Source organism: Rhinolophus sinicus, linkage group LG15 (genome assembly GCF_036562045.2).
Source record: "Rhinolophus sinicus isolate RSC01 linkage group LG15, ASM3656204v1, whole genome shotgun sequence".
Taxonomy (NCBI): Eukaryota; Metazoa; Chordata; class Mammalia; order Chiroptera; family Rhinolophidae; genus Rhinolophus; species Rhinolophus sinicus.
Genome location: NC_133764.1, coordinates 41,016,031 through 41,033,181, shown reverse-complemented (window position 1 = coordinate 41,033,181; position 17,151 = coordinate 41,016,031). Strand labels below are relative to the sequence as shown.

Here is a 17,151-nt window from a genome sequence, read left to right as displayed (position 1 = left end):
ATCATTTACTTTTCGCCTCAAGAACTGCCTTTAGCATTTCTTTTTGAGCAGCTTTACTGCTTAAGAATTCTTAGTTTCCCTTCACTTACCTATCTGTATTCCCTCTGCATGCCTGATATTGTCTACGGATACAGTATTCTAGAGTGACAGTTACTTTCAGTCTTTCAAGTTTTCCAGTCAAATGGTGTCCGTGGTTTTTGGTAAGAAATCTAGTTCTTCAAATTGTTGCACTGTTTACAATGACACTTTGGCTGCTTTCACGCTAAACTCATCAGTTCCAGAGTCAAAGGTGTGTCTTGATATTGTTTCCTTTGAGTTTATCCTATTTGGGGTTCACTGAACTTTGTGAGTCTTTAAATCTATGTCTCACCAAATTTGGGACATTTTCAACCATTATTTTCTCTTTTCTGGGAATCCATCAACTCACATCTTTTTATATTGTCCCAAAGTCCCGAGGCTTGGTTTGTTTCTATTTCCAAACACGTTTCTGTTCATCCACTGAATGTTTCATTTCAGTTAAGTTCTATTTTTTTTTTTTTTTTTTTTGGCCCAAGAGCATTTGCCTATGCTTGATGAATTATGGTTATAATAGAGCTATGCTGTAGAAAGCTCTAATGTATTTCTCGGATTATGCAGCACATTTAAGTTGCCATCTGTTTCTTTTCCTTTTCCTTTAGAGATTTTCCTGGGACCTTCATGCTGACTCGTTTTGGATTGTATTCTGGACATTTTGCACAATATGAGACTCTTGAGTCCTATTAAAATCTTCTAGAGAATGTTTTGTTTTGTGCTTTTTCTTAAGCAGGCAAGTAATAGTCTGGCTCGGTTCAGACTGCACTTGCTGACCTGTCCTTTTTGGTTGTGGTTCTGGTGTCAGTTCTCTCCAAGCCTGTGCAGTGCTCTTTGGGCCCCACCTGTGGACACCACCGGGGCCAATTTGTAAGGCAGTTAATGAAATCTCTGCTTCCTCAGGTCAGTGCAGGCGTGTGCAGCTCAGGTGAACCCCGGATGCCATCTACAGTTTTAGCGGTTCTTCCTCTAACTTGCTCTTTTCCGTGACCGCCCCACACTTCCCATCTCCCAGGCACCCCTTTTCCTGGTCCTCTGGCTAAAATGCTCAGGTAATTTCCTTTGATGTACACTTCGTGTGACTGGGTCCAGCATGGGGCCAAAAGAGTGGGAGACAAAAAGAGAAAAGTGATGGCGTCTTCCCTGCGCCCACCCCTTTAACTACAGACCCCCACTTTCCTATTCCTCCTCTCAATAAAGGGGTTTCTCAGAGTCCCCTGTGTCTCAGCTTACAGCTTCATGACCCCCCACCCCCTGCATGGTCTGTCCCATAGGGGACTTTTCCTGGGACCCTGGCCAGACGAGAGGGATGAGTACCTTCCTGGGTATGCCAACGTTCACGTCGTCTGTGCCGGGAGATACAAGAGGAAGAAAATCCAGGACATCAGTCACGTGGTTGCTCTCCATTTCTAAATCCCCTGCCCCAGTCTGCCTGCAAGTGTTTCTTTTTCAGAGGCCTGAGATGGTTGCTTATTTATTCTGTCACTGGTTTGTAGCTGTGACCACTGGGAGACCCACGAGCAGTGTGCTTACACACGGGGACTCTGAACGACACTCTTGGGCCAAGTGTAGCCATCGCATCAGCAGTCACCAGAGGCCCATGTGCAAATCGAGTTCTGTATTGCTGTGAACACGAGTGCAGAGCGGGGCAGTACCGTGTGTGTCAGTCTTCGTGGTTTCCACGGAAGCCAGGGAGCGCCGGCCAGTGGGCCATGGTCACTGTAGTTCTCCCGCCTCCCTGTGCCGGCCTGAACTCACCATGTGGCACCTCATGTAGGTTCGTCATGGGCCCGATGTCTCGTTACGGATGAATGTGGCCTCCCTACAGTAACCCGGGCTTCAGTGACATGAAGGGTGGTAGCCTCCTCCACGCCACACCTTTGTCTTGGGTAGTGGCTGTCACCCTCCAGGACAGCTGCCACCTCTGACTCACCCAGTGTGACTTCCTCGAGGGGACCCAGGTTAATCACCAAACTTGCTTTTCTTGAGATGGGGAGTTAAGCTCGTCACACATTTTAAAGCACCTATTAACACAACATGCATGACAGATCTGAAAGACCAATTGTGAGTGCTTCCTTCCCTTAGGAGAAAGTCCTTAGCCCAGGGGTTGGCATGGAAACGCTCCAGCAAACCCGTCACACTTTCTGTAGGAGCTGGGGGGTCAGCGTGCGTGTTGGGACTCGCTGGCCACGTGACCCTTCCGACAAGATTTCCCCTGGTGCCAGACAGTGATTTCGGTTCCGGACTGTTACCACTGCAGACGACCCTCACCGCTCTCACGTGCACAGAGTCGGTGCCCTGACGAGTGGGGACCCCTCTGCTGCCTCACCGTGGCTCCGGCTCTAGGCCTTTTACATGCTCAGAAAAGACCATAAAGTGAAAGAAGAAATGCCTGCTTAAGTTTATCAAAATGACAATGATACTCTGCATTCAATTAAAATTAATAAAAATATTTTATTGGATTTCAGGAACTTGGTACTTTTAAAATTTCAAATCTTTGCACACAAATCACCACTATACTTTCTAGACTAGTGGAGGTTAGGACTTGAAGATTGTCACATATCTCCTTGTGTCACAGAGCATAGAAATCCCAAGTCCTGCTACTGCCCCATCCCTTCTGACCTTGACTCCCATCTGCTTTGTTCTAGCGGACGACGTGGGGTGATGTGTTGTAAAGGCGCTCAGCTCAGCTATCCACGTGGGGGCTCTACCGACGCAGAGAAGCCCAACCCCAAACCCCACTCACTGGAATGCACCCTGCCACGTGGATCACGTGAGTTTCCCTTTTGTGTTTTTGTTCGATTCAGGGCAACGCTGCTGAAATGACGTTCCTAAGGAAGCTCAGAAGTTTGGCAAAGGTCAAAGCAGAAACCTCTTGAAAGAAGACACTTAGGAACTGCCAGTGGATGGCTGGGAAGGAATTGAGTGCAACCGGTCAGTTGACGTGGTGGCAAGGATACAAGCTCCGTGACCTCTGTTGTGTGAGGACTCTTGGGAATTCAGAGCTGAACTGAAAAAAATTTCCAGTGCCTGGAACACGGTAGTTTGCTGATCCACGGTTTTTCCTGCCCTCTCCTTATTATCCTTAAAATTTCTACGTGTCAATCGTGAGCCACCTGAATAAGGTAGCAAGAAGGAAAAAGGAAAGAGAATGCCCTCGGCCTGGAACAGACACACTCCAGCTGCTGTACAGCAGAGCGTCCTCTTCTGTAAAACTGCAGAACTGGGCACTGGTCTTAATCCCAGGAGAAATCCCTCCAGACCGTGAGGTCTGCGCTTTAGGCTCAGAAACAACCCACTGATGGCCCAGGCTCATGGGGGAAGACCTGCCCATGTCTGTCTGGGGGTCAGGTACGCTGCTGTGTGGACACAGCTGCAGGAGGATGTACAGGGCAGCTGAGCGTCGGCCGAGCCCAGGTCCCACTGGGGTGGTCTTCTCCATTCGCCTACCTAGAACTCCCAGCTGGGGGCTGCAGGAGCCGTGCCGGGCGGGTCTGGACCACTTGGGGGAGTGGCCGACCCCACACATAGGACACAGCGCCGTCCAAATTATTTTGCAAACTGCAAACCTTCTAGGTAAAAAGACAAATAAAAATATACATCCTCAGGGACTTGTAAAGTGCCGGGGAGACACGCTGCTGCCCTGCAGCCCCCGCTGTGCTTCAGTCTGCAAGTTCAGTTTTCCACTGTCGCACACACGGTCTCATTCACATGATGGTTTCGTTTTATTTTTTAAATGGCTGAGTTATAAATCCAGCTACTGTGCAGTAATTCCATAATTTTTAATACGCATTATCTGCAGTAACATTGTGACACCTCCATACTGTGGATTGACACACAATACTTTGAACAGATTCATCATATTTGGTCTTTAGGTAAATAATAAATGTTTTAAAATCACCTAAATATACCATTCTGAGCCATTGCATTCCACCAGGAAAATACAGGGTTTTTCCCTCTCTTTAAAAAAAAAAAAAAAAAAAAAAAAAAAAAAAAAATTTAAATACCAAAATAACTACATTTAAATAAATAACGTTATGGTGATGACATTTAAACTTTCACAATAAGGCCAAAGCCGTCTTTCTATCTGCATGGATGCTCGGCCTGGCCCCTGGAACACTCTGGAAGGGCGAGTGCTTTTCTCCCGGTGACGTGGGGCCGAGGCCGTGGTGCCTCCTACTTGTCACTCTCTCACCTGTTTCCTTTCCTCTCGATTTGATGTTTCGTAGGAGAGAAGTCAGCCTTAGTAGTGGATTCAGTTCTAGAAGGTCGAGGGGAATTTCCTACAGCTCAGAAAATGACCTTGATGTGTCCCGTGCACAACACCGTGCTTGTCTCCAAGCCCCTCGTGGTCACGCAGAGTTCCCGAGACACCCCCACAGGAGCGGGCACACAGCCGGTGGACGGCACCTCGAATAGCAAACGTGCCACAGAGAGATCTGTGACATTTATTTGAAAGGGTGATAAAAGACTGAATCTGTGACATTTCTGTCGTTTTAAACATACAGCATACTTAAGAGACCGTTTTACTTAGAGTGGGAAGGTATGCCAGGGACAAAGCCAACACAGAGAAACAAACAACAGAAAGGAGCAAGAAAGAGAAGTGCGGCCCGCGGCCCGCAGTCCACCCACGTGCCCAGGTATCCGTCTGCCTGTCGTCCTACATGCGGAAATGCAGCCACTGTCCTGGGAGCTGTGCAGCTGCCAGCCCCACCTGAAGAGTGAATCATTCCAGAGGCCGAAACAAACACTGAAAACAAACAAAACTACAGTTTCTTTTCTCCAAAAGAATTCCACACCACAGGTCCAGTGTGATTCCGAGTTCCCAGGGTAGAAATGGAGTGATCTGAAATGTCAAAGACCCCACTGTTCTGTAAAGAGAGAAAGTTCACCTCACAATAGTCTAACTCCACGTGGGAACAACAGATGTCGACTCGTCCACCGGCGCCAGTCCCGCGGGTCCTGAGGGCGGCAGCAGCCCCTGTGCAGGGAAAAGATGGCGCTGGGCTGGAGACGCTGCCTGAGCAGCCGGCGGTGGCCGGGTCAGGTGAGGCCTGTCTCTACAGGAAGGAGCGGTAAGGCCACCTGGGTTTGTGTTTTCAGTGCTGAGTGAAGTCCAACCGCAGGGTGCGCTCCGAGCGTCGGTGACACGCAGTGTCTCCTTTTGGCACCACAGAGTTGACAATGATGTAAGAAACGCTGTCCGGGCTCTAGTTCTGGACGCCCTTCTCCCTCCCGGCCGTCGGCGCCGTGTCCACGCTCAAGGCGATGACGATGCTGTCACTGTCCTCGGTCTTGAGCCGCTTCAGCTCCGGCTGCTCCGATGGATCCCCGTTCTGGCGCTTGGTGGGCAGGGAGGCTGAGGCCGACGCGTGTGTCGCCAGCATGTGCAGAGGACTCGCGGCCGCTGCAAAGACACAGGGCGTCAGACCCCAGGCTCAGCTTCTCCCGTGGGCTCCACACCGAGGTGGCCATGGGCACAGGGGCCTGCGCAAGTCACTGCGGGGCGGGGGCTGGTTATTAACAGCTGACATCTTTTTATCACTTCAGAGAGGGTGGTGTCCTGACAGAACCCTGGGGACACTGAGGTCAAAGGTGGGACAGACAGCAGCTGGCTGGGCTGTCCCACTGACCCCACAGGCGTGAGGAGGGGCGTGGGCCCAGGGATCTGGCGCCACGCCCTTCCCCCTCCTCTCCTCACAGGCCGTGTGGGACAAGGGCCACTTCCCTCCCATGCAGTGCTCTGCCCACGAGGCCAACTCCAGGAGGCGGACAAAAGCAGGGCTGCTCAGCCTCTGCTAAGTGACAGGGCGGGACTGGGCCGAAAGAAGTGCTTTCTCACACTCACAGGACCTGCAGGGGCCACTGCCGGGCTACATGCTCACAGGACAATGCCAGCCTGCTTGAGTCTCACTGGACCAGCAAAGGACAGCCAAGACCCTCAGACCTGGCCAGCTGGGGGACAAGGAGCAGCGTGTCCTGGCACTGGCTTCAAGTGACACAGGGCAGCAGGGTCCTAAGGGGCTTTGGAGGCCGACAGCCAACAAAGGATGCTGGCAAGGACCTCCCAAGCGCCGAAAGCCCCCGGCCTGGGAAGGCACAGGTCCCCGAGCCCCACAGCACGCTGGGGTGCAGCTCTGCTGAGGTCACGCCTTCGGGAGGAGGGAGGCCAGAGGTAGGGACCCCTGACCCGCTTCCTCTGTGAGTTTGTCCGTCACCTAGAGCTGTGCGGCCTCCTGTGGGGGCCAAGGCAGGCGGACACACCACAGCCCCAGCTGCATTTGGCCACTGGGCCCAGTCTGGTCGAATGACTGGCACTCCGGGAGGAGCAGCTGTGGCAGCATTAGCAGAACGGGAGCTGATGGTCGGGTGGGAAAGTGAGCAAAGCCTGGGAACACTCTAACAGACAGGGACCGCCAGCTACCAGGAGGGAGGGATCTGGGGACAGGGTACCAGATTTCCACACAGGGCATCGCTGGGCTCCCTAGCCACACTGAGCAGGCAGGGCCTGCTGCTACCGGTGAGAAGCAAACCCTCAGAAAGGCGAAAGCAACGAACAGTGAGGGCCACGGACATGGCATCAGCCCATAACTCTTAGGCCTGTCAAACAGCAGCAAGCAGAGCCCTGCTAGTGGCCCAGATGTGCAGAGGGCATTTGGAAATGGGCAGCAGACGGACCCGTGACCAGAAGCCAGCACCGAGTGCCCACCCCCACTGGATTGTGCCACTTCAGCAAGCCCACTGAGCACTGGGGCCAAGGGCCATAGGGGTGTCACCAAAACCACCAGGCTTTCCTTTCTGTACCTTTGGACAGAAGTGGCCATGCCTACCGCAACTCCAGCCACGTGCCGGGGTGACAGGCTTCCCATTCCGAAGGTGAGAGGCGGCTGTGGGGGGCCGGCTCGGCGGGAGGCCAGCCTGCACCCTCTAAGAAGCCACACAAGCCCGCGGGGGAGGCCGTCCAGGCCACTGTGGAAGCAGGAAGTGGGCACCGTGTTTACCATCAGGACGCTCCGCCCTCGGTCACACAGTACCACAGCAGGAGGACAACTTGTCACCTTCCAAGGGACGCCGGGCGCCATCCGCACGGCCACATTCCTTGCTGAGCCCAGGACCGCCTGCTAAGACATGCTTGACACCGATGCGAGGGACTCAGTGCCCAGAACCAAGTGGACCAGGCAGACCAGGGAGCAGGCGCTGAGCCGCCGTCCCAGGGCAAGCAGGGCCCGCCATCGCCGGGAATCAACACATCCCTTTTCGCTGTGTTTGTGGCTCAGACAACTTGCTGCATCTACTCTGGTTCCGTAACACCCAGCTCAGACCTGCCTGACGGCAGCTCCCCAACACCCACATTCTCTCCAGGAGGCCTACCAGCCTCTGCCTGGAACGCAGGGCACTGTGAGCACTGTGCTGGGGGCCTGTCAACAGCAAAAGGACAACACCTGAAAGTCATGGCCCCAACGCACTACAGAAAGGACCCATGTGGACAGAGGGACGGGACGGGACGGGCTCGGCCCTGCTCGCCCCAGAACTGCAGTGTGGCCAAGGCCAGAGCCATGAGCGAGCCGGTGGGGGGGGGGGGGCCCACAAACGCTGTGGTGAGCAGGTGAATCCTGCAAACACCGAGGCCACCTGTGGGATCCCCCCCACCCCCCAATATCCTGTTCTCGTCAGCCTCAGACGGACAGCTGCAGAATAATGCTGACAGGAGAGGTGGCTCTGCCGTCGCACCCCTGGGGGTTCCGAGCACCTCCTCCCTGCACATGCGGCAGGGACACAGCGCGAGGTGGTCCAGCGGGCGCCTGCTCGTTCCAACTAGGGCTCTGCACGCAGTCACTGGGAGGCTGGGCTAATATGAAGACGTGGGCCACCGCCAACTGTCACCTCCCTCACAGCAGGCAAGGGCCTGGACCAGCAGGGTGACAGCAAGAGCCCTGCCTGGATCCCAGCGCAGGAGGGACTGGAGGACTGGGGCCGTTTTCTGAGCAGAAGGGACAATACCTGTGAGGACAGGAGGTGACACACTGGTCTGGCTGGGACTTCTCCTTAAGGGTAATAGGAGGACACTGTCAGCAAGATGAGGCGACCTTTCCTTCTGACTCCTGCTGTCCCCCAAGAGCCCTGGCAAACATTGACTGAACCTGTGACCAGAAGCACAGCCCAGTGGGGCTGAGAGGCTGAGGAATGGCCTGAGCATGTTGGGTTTTCTGGGGAGCAGTGCAAGCAGCCCCAGAAGCTGCCAGGAGAGGATTCACCATGTGCTGGCCCAGGCCTGACATCCCAGTTGTTTCCATGAGGCCAGCATTACCCTGATACCAAAGCCAGACAGAGACACGACAAACCAAGAGAACTACAAACCAACACTGCTGATGGATATGACACAAATATCCTCAACAAACTGTTAGCAAGCAGAACTCAACATATGAAAGGGGCAGCCATCCCAGCGACACAAGGAACAAGGAAAAATCCCACGCAATCATCATAGCCCAGAAAAGGCACTGGACGAAACTCAACACCCTTCCATAACCAACTACGTGGCAAACCAGAACTAGGGTGCAAGTTCCTGAACAGAAGCAAGTAGAGGACAAACCCACACTGACATCAGCCTCGGCGACAGACTGGGGGCTGTGCCCTGAGACCAGGAGCAAGACAAGCACGCCCGCTCTGCCACCATTCTGAAACACGACCGGGAGTTTTGCCAGAGCAGCTGGACAGGAAGAGGGAACAAAGGGCATCCAAACGGGAAAGGAAGTGAAGCATCTCTGTTGGCAGAGAACGTGTCTCCAATAGGTAGAAAATCCAAGATCAACTTGCAAAAATCAGTTGTATTTCTCTATAGTAGCAATGAACAATTTATAAAGGAAACTAAGAAAGCAACTCCATGTGGGTAAACATCCAAAGGAATAAAATAGGAAGAAATTCAACCAAAACTTAAATACTACGAGACTTTTATACTGAAAACGACAAAACATTGCTGAAAGAAAACCAAAGACCTAAATAAATGGAAACACACCCCAAGTTCATGGGTAGAAAGACGTAATACTGAGATGTCATTACTAACCAAAGAAATGTACAGATTCAACGCAACCCCTACCAAACACCCCAATGTTTATTTATTTATTTTTTTACAGAAACAGAAAAACCCATCCTGAAATTCACAGGGAATTGCAAGGTATCTAGAACAGCCAAAGTAATCTTGAAAAAGAACAAGGCTGGAGAACTCACACGTCCTGATTTTAAAACTTTCTACAAAGCTGCAGTGTGGTTCCTGCCTAAGGACAGATATGAAGATCAGTGAAACAGAACTGATAGAAATAAACCCCCATATCTGAGGTCAACTGACTGTCAACAAGGGCGCCGAGACCACTCAGTGGGGAAAGGACAGTCCTTCCAACAAATAGTGCGGAGATGACTGGGCATCCACACGCCGACGGATTAAGTTGGGGACCCTTTCCTCACACCATACACAGAAATTAACTCAAAATGGATCAAGGACCTAAACGTAAGAGCTCAAACTATAGAACTCTCAGTAGACGAGAACAGGTAAGTCTTCAGGACTTGGCCTTGGCAATGGGTATGACTCCAAAGCACAAGAAGCAAAAGGGGAAACAGAGAGACTGGATTTCATCAAAATTACACTTTTGTGCATAAAAGACACTATCAAGAAAGTGAAAGACACACCCACTGATGGGGAGAACACTGCAAATCCTATTTCTGATCAGGAGCCAATTCCAGAATATATAAAGAGCTCCTACAACTCAATAACAAGAAGATAAACAACCCAATGAAAAACCGGGCAAAGACTTAGACATTTCTCCAAAGAAGGTACAGAAACGACCAACAAGCAATGAAATCGTGACCAGGTTTCCTGCAGTGCCGTTTGGTGCCCCCCTCGTCCCCCAAGGAGAAAAGGTTAACATTGTAACAGTCGGAACGAGCTGCTTACCGCTGTTGGCCTGGCCGTGGGCAGCGGTGGGGACTGGCACCACGTGCGTCCCGTTTTGCGTTACAGTTTTTATTGGCAGCTGGTGCTGACCTAGAGGTGCCTGTTGCACAATGGTGACCGTCTGGACAGGGGTGGTCTGTGATGTCTGAATGATCCGGCTGGCGGCGCCTAGAGTGGCATGGCTAATCGCAGGAATGGGCTCTACTTTCACTAAAATGAAAAGAAAAGAGAAATGACAGCCTCTAATATCACTGCAAAGCTGTGGAAATCTCACTAGTTTACAGCGAGTGCACATCACAAACGCTGGACAGGCAGCCCCTGGGGAACCCAGGGTGCAGCCAGGCGGCCTCCACTGCTTACCTTTCACTTCGCGGTGCTCTCCATTTTCTTGGGGCTCTGCCTTTGGGGGGGCCAGCACGGCTGCTTGAGTGACCACGGCCTGCCCGGCCACGCTGGTAACGGACACTGCTGGGATCTGGTGGACGACGTGAACTGTCTGCACAACGGGCTGCTGGGAGGTCGAGGTGGTCACGGGGGCAGCGACAGTGTAAGTGACGGGCTTGATGGTGGGGGGCAGCTGCCGCTGCACAGTGATTAAAACGGGCTGACTGGACAGAGGCGAGCCTGCAGAGCACACGGGGCAGGCGTGAGGCTTGCGCGTGCCTCCCACCAGCTGCCCCACACCCACTGACCGTGGCCACTCCCTAGGGACGCAGATGGGTGAGTGACAGGTGTGGCCCCTGCAGCTTGTTGCAGTGCATCCGCTCGTGAAGAGAGAAACTCAGTATTTTAATGGAGGTGTCCCACTCGTTGACATAAATACTAACAGCACAACCTCTGCTGTACTCAGGTTTCTTACAACAGCTCTTCCCACAGCTCTTTCCTCATTAGAAAGAAACGTCGGCAGCACTGGGAGGAAACTACCATGGGGCCCTGGGGTTAAGGTCTGCACCGTCCAGCGGGGGCGAGGGGAGTGGGACGTTCAGACAGAGTGGGGCCCTGAGAAGCCCCTCAGACCCCCTGTGCGCTTCCCGGTTGGGGCTGAAAGGAAGGAGACGACAGGGATGACAGCAGCTGGACGGGCAGGTGGGTGTCAGCAGCGTGGCCTGGAATGACACTGAGTGGAAGCAGACATGTGGCCCCTGGGAGCCGTCACAGAATCAGTGTGCGCAGTGCCACACTGCGCATGGTTTAATCCCTCAGGGCCCGTGTTTCTATTGTGCACGGCGACTTCCAACTGCAAAACGCTCATCTAGTCGTTAAATGGACATTTTTGCTGCCAATCAGTGTCTAGTTTGTCTGACTGATGTTACTTCCTTTTGGGGTGAATCCTTTTCATAGATTTGTGAACAATGAAGCAACTAACAGAAACAAGTTGATTCTAATGAAATGACTTCAAGCACCTATACACAGTTCACACAAGAAAATGTTCGGTGATGTTTTAAAACTCTCAGTGCTATCAGTTTTTAGAGCCTATAACGTAACGTCAGGGGCGGGACAGGTCTCACGTACAAGGCACAGAGGGCCCGAGGACTCCTGGTGAGTGGCCCTCCCAACACCCCTGCCCGGCTCACCTGGTGCGCTCTGGGCAAAGCGTGCCTCCTGGATGACAGCGAGTTTGGGCTGTGAGGCGCCAGGATCGGGCTCCAGGGGGGCCGGGGAACCTTCCCTCGACAGGCTCTCGGGGGTCTGGGCGCCACTGGAGTGAGCAGACAGCACTCCGGCGTGGTTAGGAGAGGCAGGGGCACTTCTGCGTTGCCAAAGAGAAGACAGTGGGTTTTTAAAGGTAAAGCACCTGTAACTCAGCCTTATCGTTTCAGTAAGTGTATTTTGCAAAAAGGGGTATCATTTGTCTTCTGCCAACCGACTCCATGTGCATAAGTCTTACTTTCTCTGTGAACAGCTGCGATGGACGGACACTCAGCGAGCCTCGCTGGGCCAGGCGGGGGCCACCGTGTGCCGGGTGCCACTGTCACACGCCCAGCGCAGGCCGGGCTGGCTAGTGCCCTCTACACAGCCTGTCCACAGTCAGGCAGCGGGAGCTGGCCGTGTGCAAGCGGGTGGCGGGGGCTTAAGACTCAGGTTACAGTCATTTGGTTTTTGTTTAAAAACAGTATCCAGTAATCAAGCTAAAAATGGGTGACTGTAAAATCAGGCAATGAACACTGTGCAAATCAGCTTTGAGTTTAAGCGGCTCCCAGGCAGCTTTCCGAGAGCTCATCACATGCCAAGGGAGAGGGACATTGCCATGACCGTGACACTGAGTCACCACACGACAGTGTGCGACGGGTTCAATGAGGCAGCCGCTACTCCATGGGAAGGGAGCTCAAGTAAAACTGTACAAACCACCTGAACTGTCTGGGACCACGAGAATCAGACACATGGCACCCAAGTCTCCCCCACCCCCACCCCCACCCCAGGATGGAATCGTAATGCATCTGGTGGTTCCTTCCTTTTCCCACGCACGGCAGGTGAAGGTACGAGCACAGGGGAGGCCTGCTTGCCTTGTCCTTACCTAGACGAGAGCGGTCCCACAGGGGTTCTAAAGCAAGGCACGCCCCTAGGCCGTCTTTTCCTAAAAGCCTGCTCTATTAATCTGCTTTCAGAGGCAGGGTCTATCCTCCAGAATGAGCCTTTGCCTGGTTCTTCCTGGGAACGTGGTACTTTGATGAAATAACGATTCAGAGAGAGATTGTGGCGAATTGAATTCTATGAAACATAAAAAAATACGTAGAATTCATATACTTCCTTGCTGAGAAATAAAACTGTGCTTCATTTTAATGCCCTGCAAAGCAGACCCCTGGGCGCTGGGCTCCTGCAGAGGGCAGAGACGGTGGGAAGCTGCTGGAAGGAGCTGGCCCCTCCCCTAAGTGACAGAGGAGCTGAGGTGCCACCCCTCAGCAGGAGGGGGCCCGAGGCCACACCACAAGGAAACAGGCCATTTTCAATGGGAAACCGTCAGCTTCCATCTTTTTTCCAGGTAGGAAACCAAGGACCATCACTGCTGACACTGAACCTTTCCTGCCACCCTCTCCGTTTGGAGACGCAGAGCCCAGAGAAGCCAATGCTTTAAAATACTTTTCTTACAGAAGCTGTCACAGCCATTTAAAGTGAATTACAACACAGGATGGAGCACCCGGCAAAACAGGAAGAGAGAGAAGGGAGCCAGAGGCCGAATGCTGACACCATCTTCCAGTCACCACCTGGCGAAGCACTTCCATACACAGCTCGTTTGCCCCTCAGCAGTCTTGGGAGGCACGGCATGGGGAGAAGATTTCTCTACCAACCCCTGCTCCCTTCTTTCTACAACAAAAAGCTCAGTTCACAGAGGATTTGAGGAAAGCTCCCCCCTGGAACCTGGACAACTGCTGGCAGCAAACTTGACCCTAAAATCTCCTGAAGGTCAGGAAAAGCCGGGTGAGTCCTGCACGCGGGCTGTCTCATGCGCTCACCTGAATGTGTGCACTTAAAATTGGCAAGCAGAACAATGATAGCTTCTAACTGGTAATAACCAGACTCCCTGCCATAGCCTTTGCGTAGCACTGCCAGCCACGCCTCAAGTGCCTCAGGGATCTAAACTGTTCAGTACAAGCTGACAGGCCACCTACTAAGTGACTGTTCAAGTAGCATGCCAGCCACAGGCCGCAATGGACAGTTAACGCCTGCGGACGTCAGCTGCCCCGTGGGCAACGTGAAGGACTCATGAAATTGTTTATGAGCAAACTACTATATGACACTGAGGATGTTTCCACGACCACAAATACGTGCTGTGCTGTTTTAGCACAGGGTTCAGCTGATAACCAACCAACAGCTTTCTATCAACAACTCCAGAAAACCAAATTGCTGCCACCAGACAGACAACAGCCCTCCAGCTGCACTCAGGCCTGGTGAAGTTTGGAGAAGGCAGATTTTAAGACTGTGGACTGAGAAAAGAATAGCCAGAGGGTGACATACGACAGCACTTCACTGTGAACGAGACAATCCTCCTCACAGCTGCGTGGGGAGGTCCTGACTGCCTGAATGCTAGGGGGGACCTGGGTACCCATGCGGGACCTCAGACGTGACTGCCAAACCACAGTGCTGAATGACGTCTGAAAGGGAGGTGGTGAGCCCCCAAATGAGACGGGACCTGCACTGATGATGGGGACAGGCCACCGAGCATGTCAGGAGCAACGGAAGTGAGTGCCGTCGGGGCGGGGGCCAGAAGTGCTCATGCAGGGGATGGGGCGCCAGGGTTAGCACCGATGGCAAGGCCGGGCTCAGCAACGCTGCTGTTGCGTCACCCTCTACCTCTGACCACCTGTGAAGGAAGGGGACGGCTGTTTTCTGTGTGGAAACGTAACAGAACCCAGGCTACCCCATCAGAAGAGGGTGTAAGCCCCCCTCCACCCTAACAATAACCCCGCGGGCAAACGAGGCCCCACTGATAAATGGTCAGCTGTGACTGTCCAGCCAATGAGCCTCGGAAACGTGAGGAGGCACTGAGACGGCTCTTGCAGACACACAGCACATGTCTAGGGCCTGCAGGCCTCTGTGACTGGGCAGCCTAGCCACATGCTCAGAGCCACACTGACTGGCTCCAATGGGTCGGGACTATCATGAGGGCTCAGAAAAGGTGGGGACTCTTCGTGAAGAGAGGGTCGGCACTGCTAGGCACTGCGCCCCCACCGTCCCCTAACTGTGGCCATCTGCAGGGACCCACGTCTGCCAGCCCTGAAGACTGCAGCTCAGTCTCCTCTGTGAGGAGATGCGGGCCGGAGCGGGTGTCACGCATGCTTACTGGGGCTGTCCTCCCCGGGCAGCCCCACCCTCCCCTCGGCACTTCCCGGGCAGCCTGCCAACCAGTCCCGCTCAGCACTGAGCGCTCTGCAGTGTATCCTGCGAAGAAACCAAAGACAGGAAGCACGGCGTGCGCTCCAGAAGGGACGTCCACCATCAGAGCGCCTGCCAGTAAGGACGCAGCACCAGTCCTGCCAGAGGACACACGCCCCAGGGTTCTCAAAATTTTCGTCACAACAAATACCCCAAGTCTGGGCTGGGTGCAGTTATAATCACAAATCCTGAGAAAATCCCGTGGCATAATACGCAAAGAGAGCAACACACCATCTCTACACACACGGTCCCCCACGTGGGGTTTGATCCTAGACTCTCCTCTGTCATGGGGACACAAAGCTACACCCCAAAAGCAAGTCTGAAGGCAGCTGTGGAGCCCACTGAGCACTCCGGGTGGGCGTCGTGGGAAGTGTCAACACATGTCCTTTCAGGGACCAACAAAGCCTGGGCCTCAAGCCCCCTAGGCCCTGCTGACTGCAGGGTGATGCCACCCCACCCCCTGGGAGGGCAGGACGCAGTCTGGAAATCTACATTTTAAAAATGGGCTGTTTTGGTTGACAGCTGTTTTCTTCTCAAAAGAAAAGGATCTGACTCTTCTGAAACAGGAGGCGGGCAATGGGGATAAGGTCTTCCACAGAGACTTCAAGTGCAGTCAAAGCTTTGGGAAGAGCAGCTCAAGTATCTCAGGACAGAATGGAGCACACGTGGCTCAGTCCTGTGGACAGAAAAGGACCGCTGGGGAAAGAAGAAACAGACAGTGCGTGTCCATCAATTAAAGGGGGCGCAGCCCTAGGACAGCTGGGGCCAGGAGGTGTGACATGTCCCAGGAGCAGCCCTACACGCGGGCAGGGGCCCTGAGGGACTCTCCCTGGACAGAAAAGCTGATGTTTCAATACGAACAGGCGCCAACGACAGTTCAGTAGAGGGGCCTTACTCGCATTAATTACATCTGTGACCTGCTCCACGGGGACTGCGAAGGCCCGTCTGGGAGCCAGCGGGCAGCCAGCAGGGCCGCTCAGTCTCAGGGCGAGGGGACCTCTGGTGCGGGAAGCAGTTGTCACTCAAAAGGGTGTTGGGAGCCAAGGGCAGGTCCGAGGCTGGCTGGGCTTCTGAGAAACACTCCCCACGAGGCCCAGCCAAGTGGAGTCTGATCACCGGGCCTGCAGCGCGCTGCACTTCACAGGGCCAGGTGCCTCACGGCGCCACGCGCCCCAGGCCCAGACGGGACACCAGGTCACCCTGTTCCCTCCACAGCTGAAGACCCTGACAGGACTCAGATCCCTTAGGAAGGAAAGAATCAGGACTTGGTTGGTAGACTACTTTTATGAAAACACGCTTCCACTTCTGCAGGTAAAGTGCCAAGTCTGTATCCTCCACTAAAGGGAAAGCGGTGCCCCCCCGCCCCCATGTCCCTTGGCTACGGCCCGACAGACACATTCATTTTTCAAAGGATCATTTACTCACTAAGCCTCAAAGAAATTCTGCAGCCATTCCTGGTTACTTAATGAACTTGAAAATTACAAATGTACTAAATCAATTTTATTTGAATATCTTATAATTTAGTACACCCTATTTGAAATAATAAATTCATGTTCTACTGTTAAAAACAAAACAAAAACAAACAAAAAAATTATAAATGTACATTTCTTCTCTGCATGATTTTAACATTCTGTATGTGAAACTTACCCTTTCCCAGTGTCTGAATTAGTGAAGTCCTACTGTATATCCAGTAAATGGCCACACACAATAGATACACAGAACAAGAAAAAAAATATGCAGTGTAAAGGCTTAAAAATTAAACTAAATTAGAAAGCTAAGCAATGGAAACATGCACCGATCTCAGAGTGTCCTCCGATGAGGCCCAGGTTCAACGCCCTGGGCCGGAAGCACAGGGGACAAGTAGCTGGGCCCCCACCTCAAACAGGGCGGCGTGGCCCTCACCTGTTACGTGCTGGCCAACTGGAGACAATGTCTTCTGAAGAAAGGGGTCCTTGGTAAAACAGTTTGAGAACCATCTCTGGGCAAACTTTAAAAAGCCGTGTACATCAGCAGACACAGGTAAGGAAGGCAGAAGAACGCCAGCATGAAGGATGCACTGATTTATAACGCCTCATCTCAGACGTGAAATGAACCGCTCTGGTGGACACACATCTCCAACAAGCCATGCCTGCCCACCCGAGGGGACCATGGCAGTAAAATACATAAATTAAGATTTTTCTTCTAGAACCTTCTGCTCTGCACTAAGGAGGTCAGAAAGAGTGTGGCAACAGCGGGCCTCTGAGCAAGAAAATGTCACGCCTCTC

The 17,151-nt window shown here is 53.0% G+C and overlaps 1 protein-coding gene across 1 annotated transcript in view; it reads right to left on the bottom strand.

The window, feature by feature from the left end:
* Positions 1-2,503: 2,503 nt before the first annotated feature.
* Positions 2,504-17,151, bottom strand: part of FOXK2 (forkhead box K2) — a 41,999-nt gene continuing 27,351 nt past the window's right edge. Inside the window, 5 exon segments of the mRNA XM_019735482.2 lie at positions 2,504-5,476; positions 10,016-10,225; positions 10,376-10,639; positions 11,590-11,765; positions 12,531-12,724. Coding sequence (XP_019591041.2) covers positions 5,280-5,476; positions 10,016-10,225; positions 10,376-10,639; positions 11,590-11,765; positions 12,531-12,724 — 1,041 coding nt within the window. The 3' untranslated portion in view covers positions 2,504-5,279.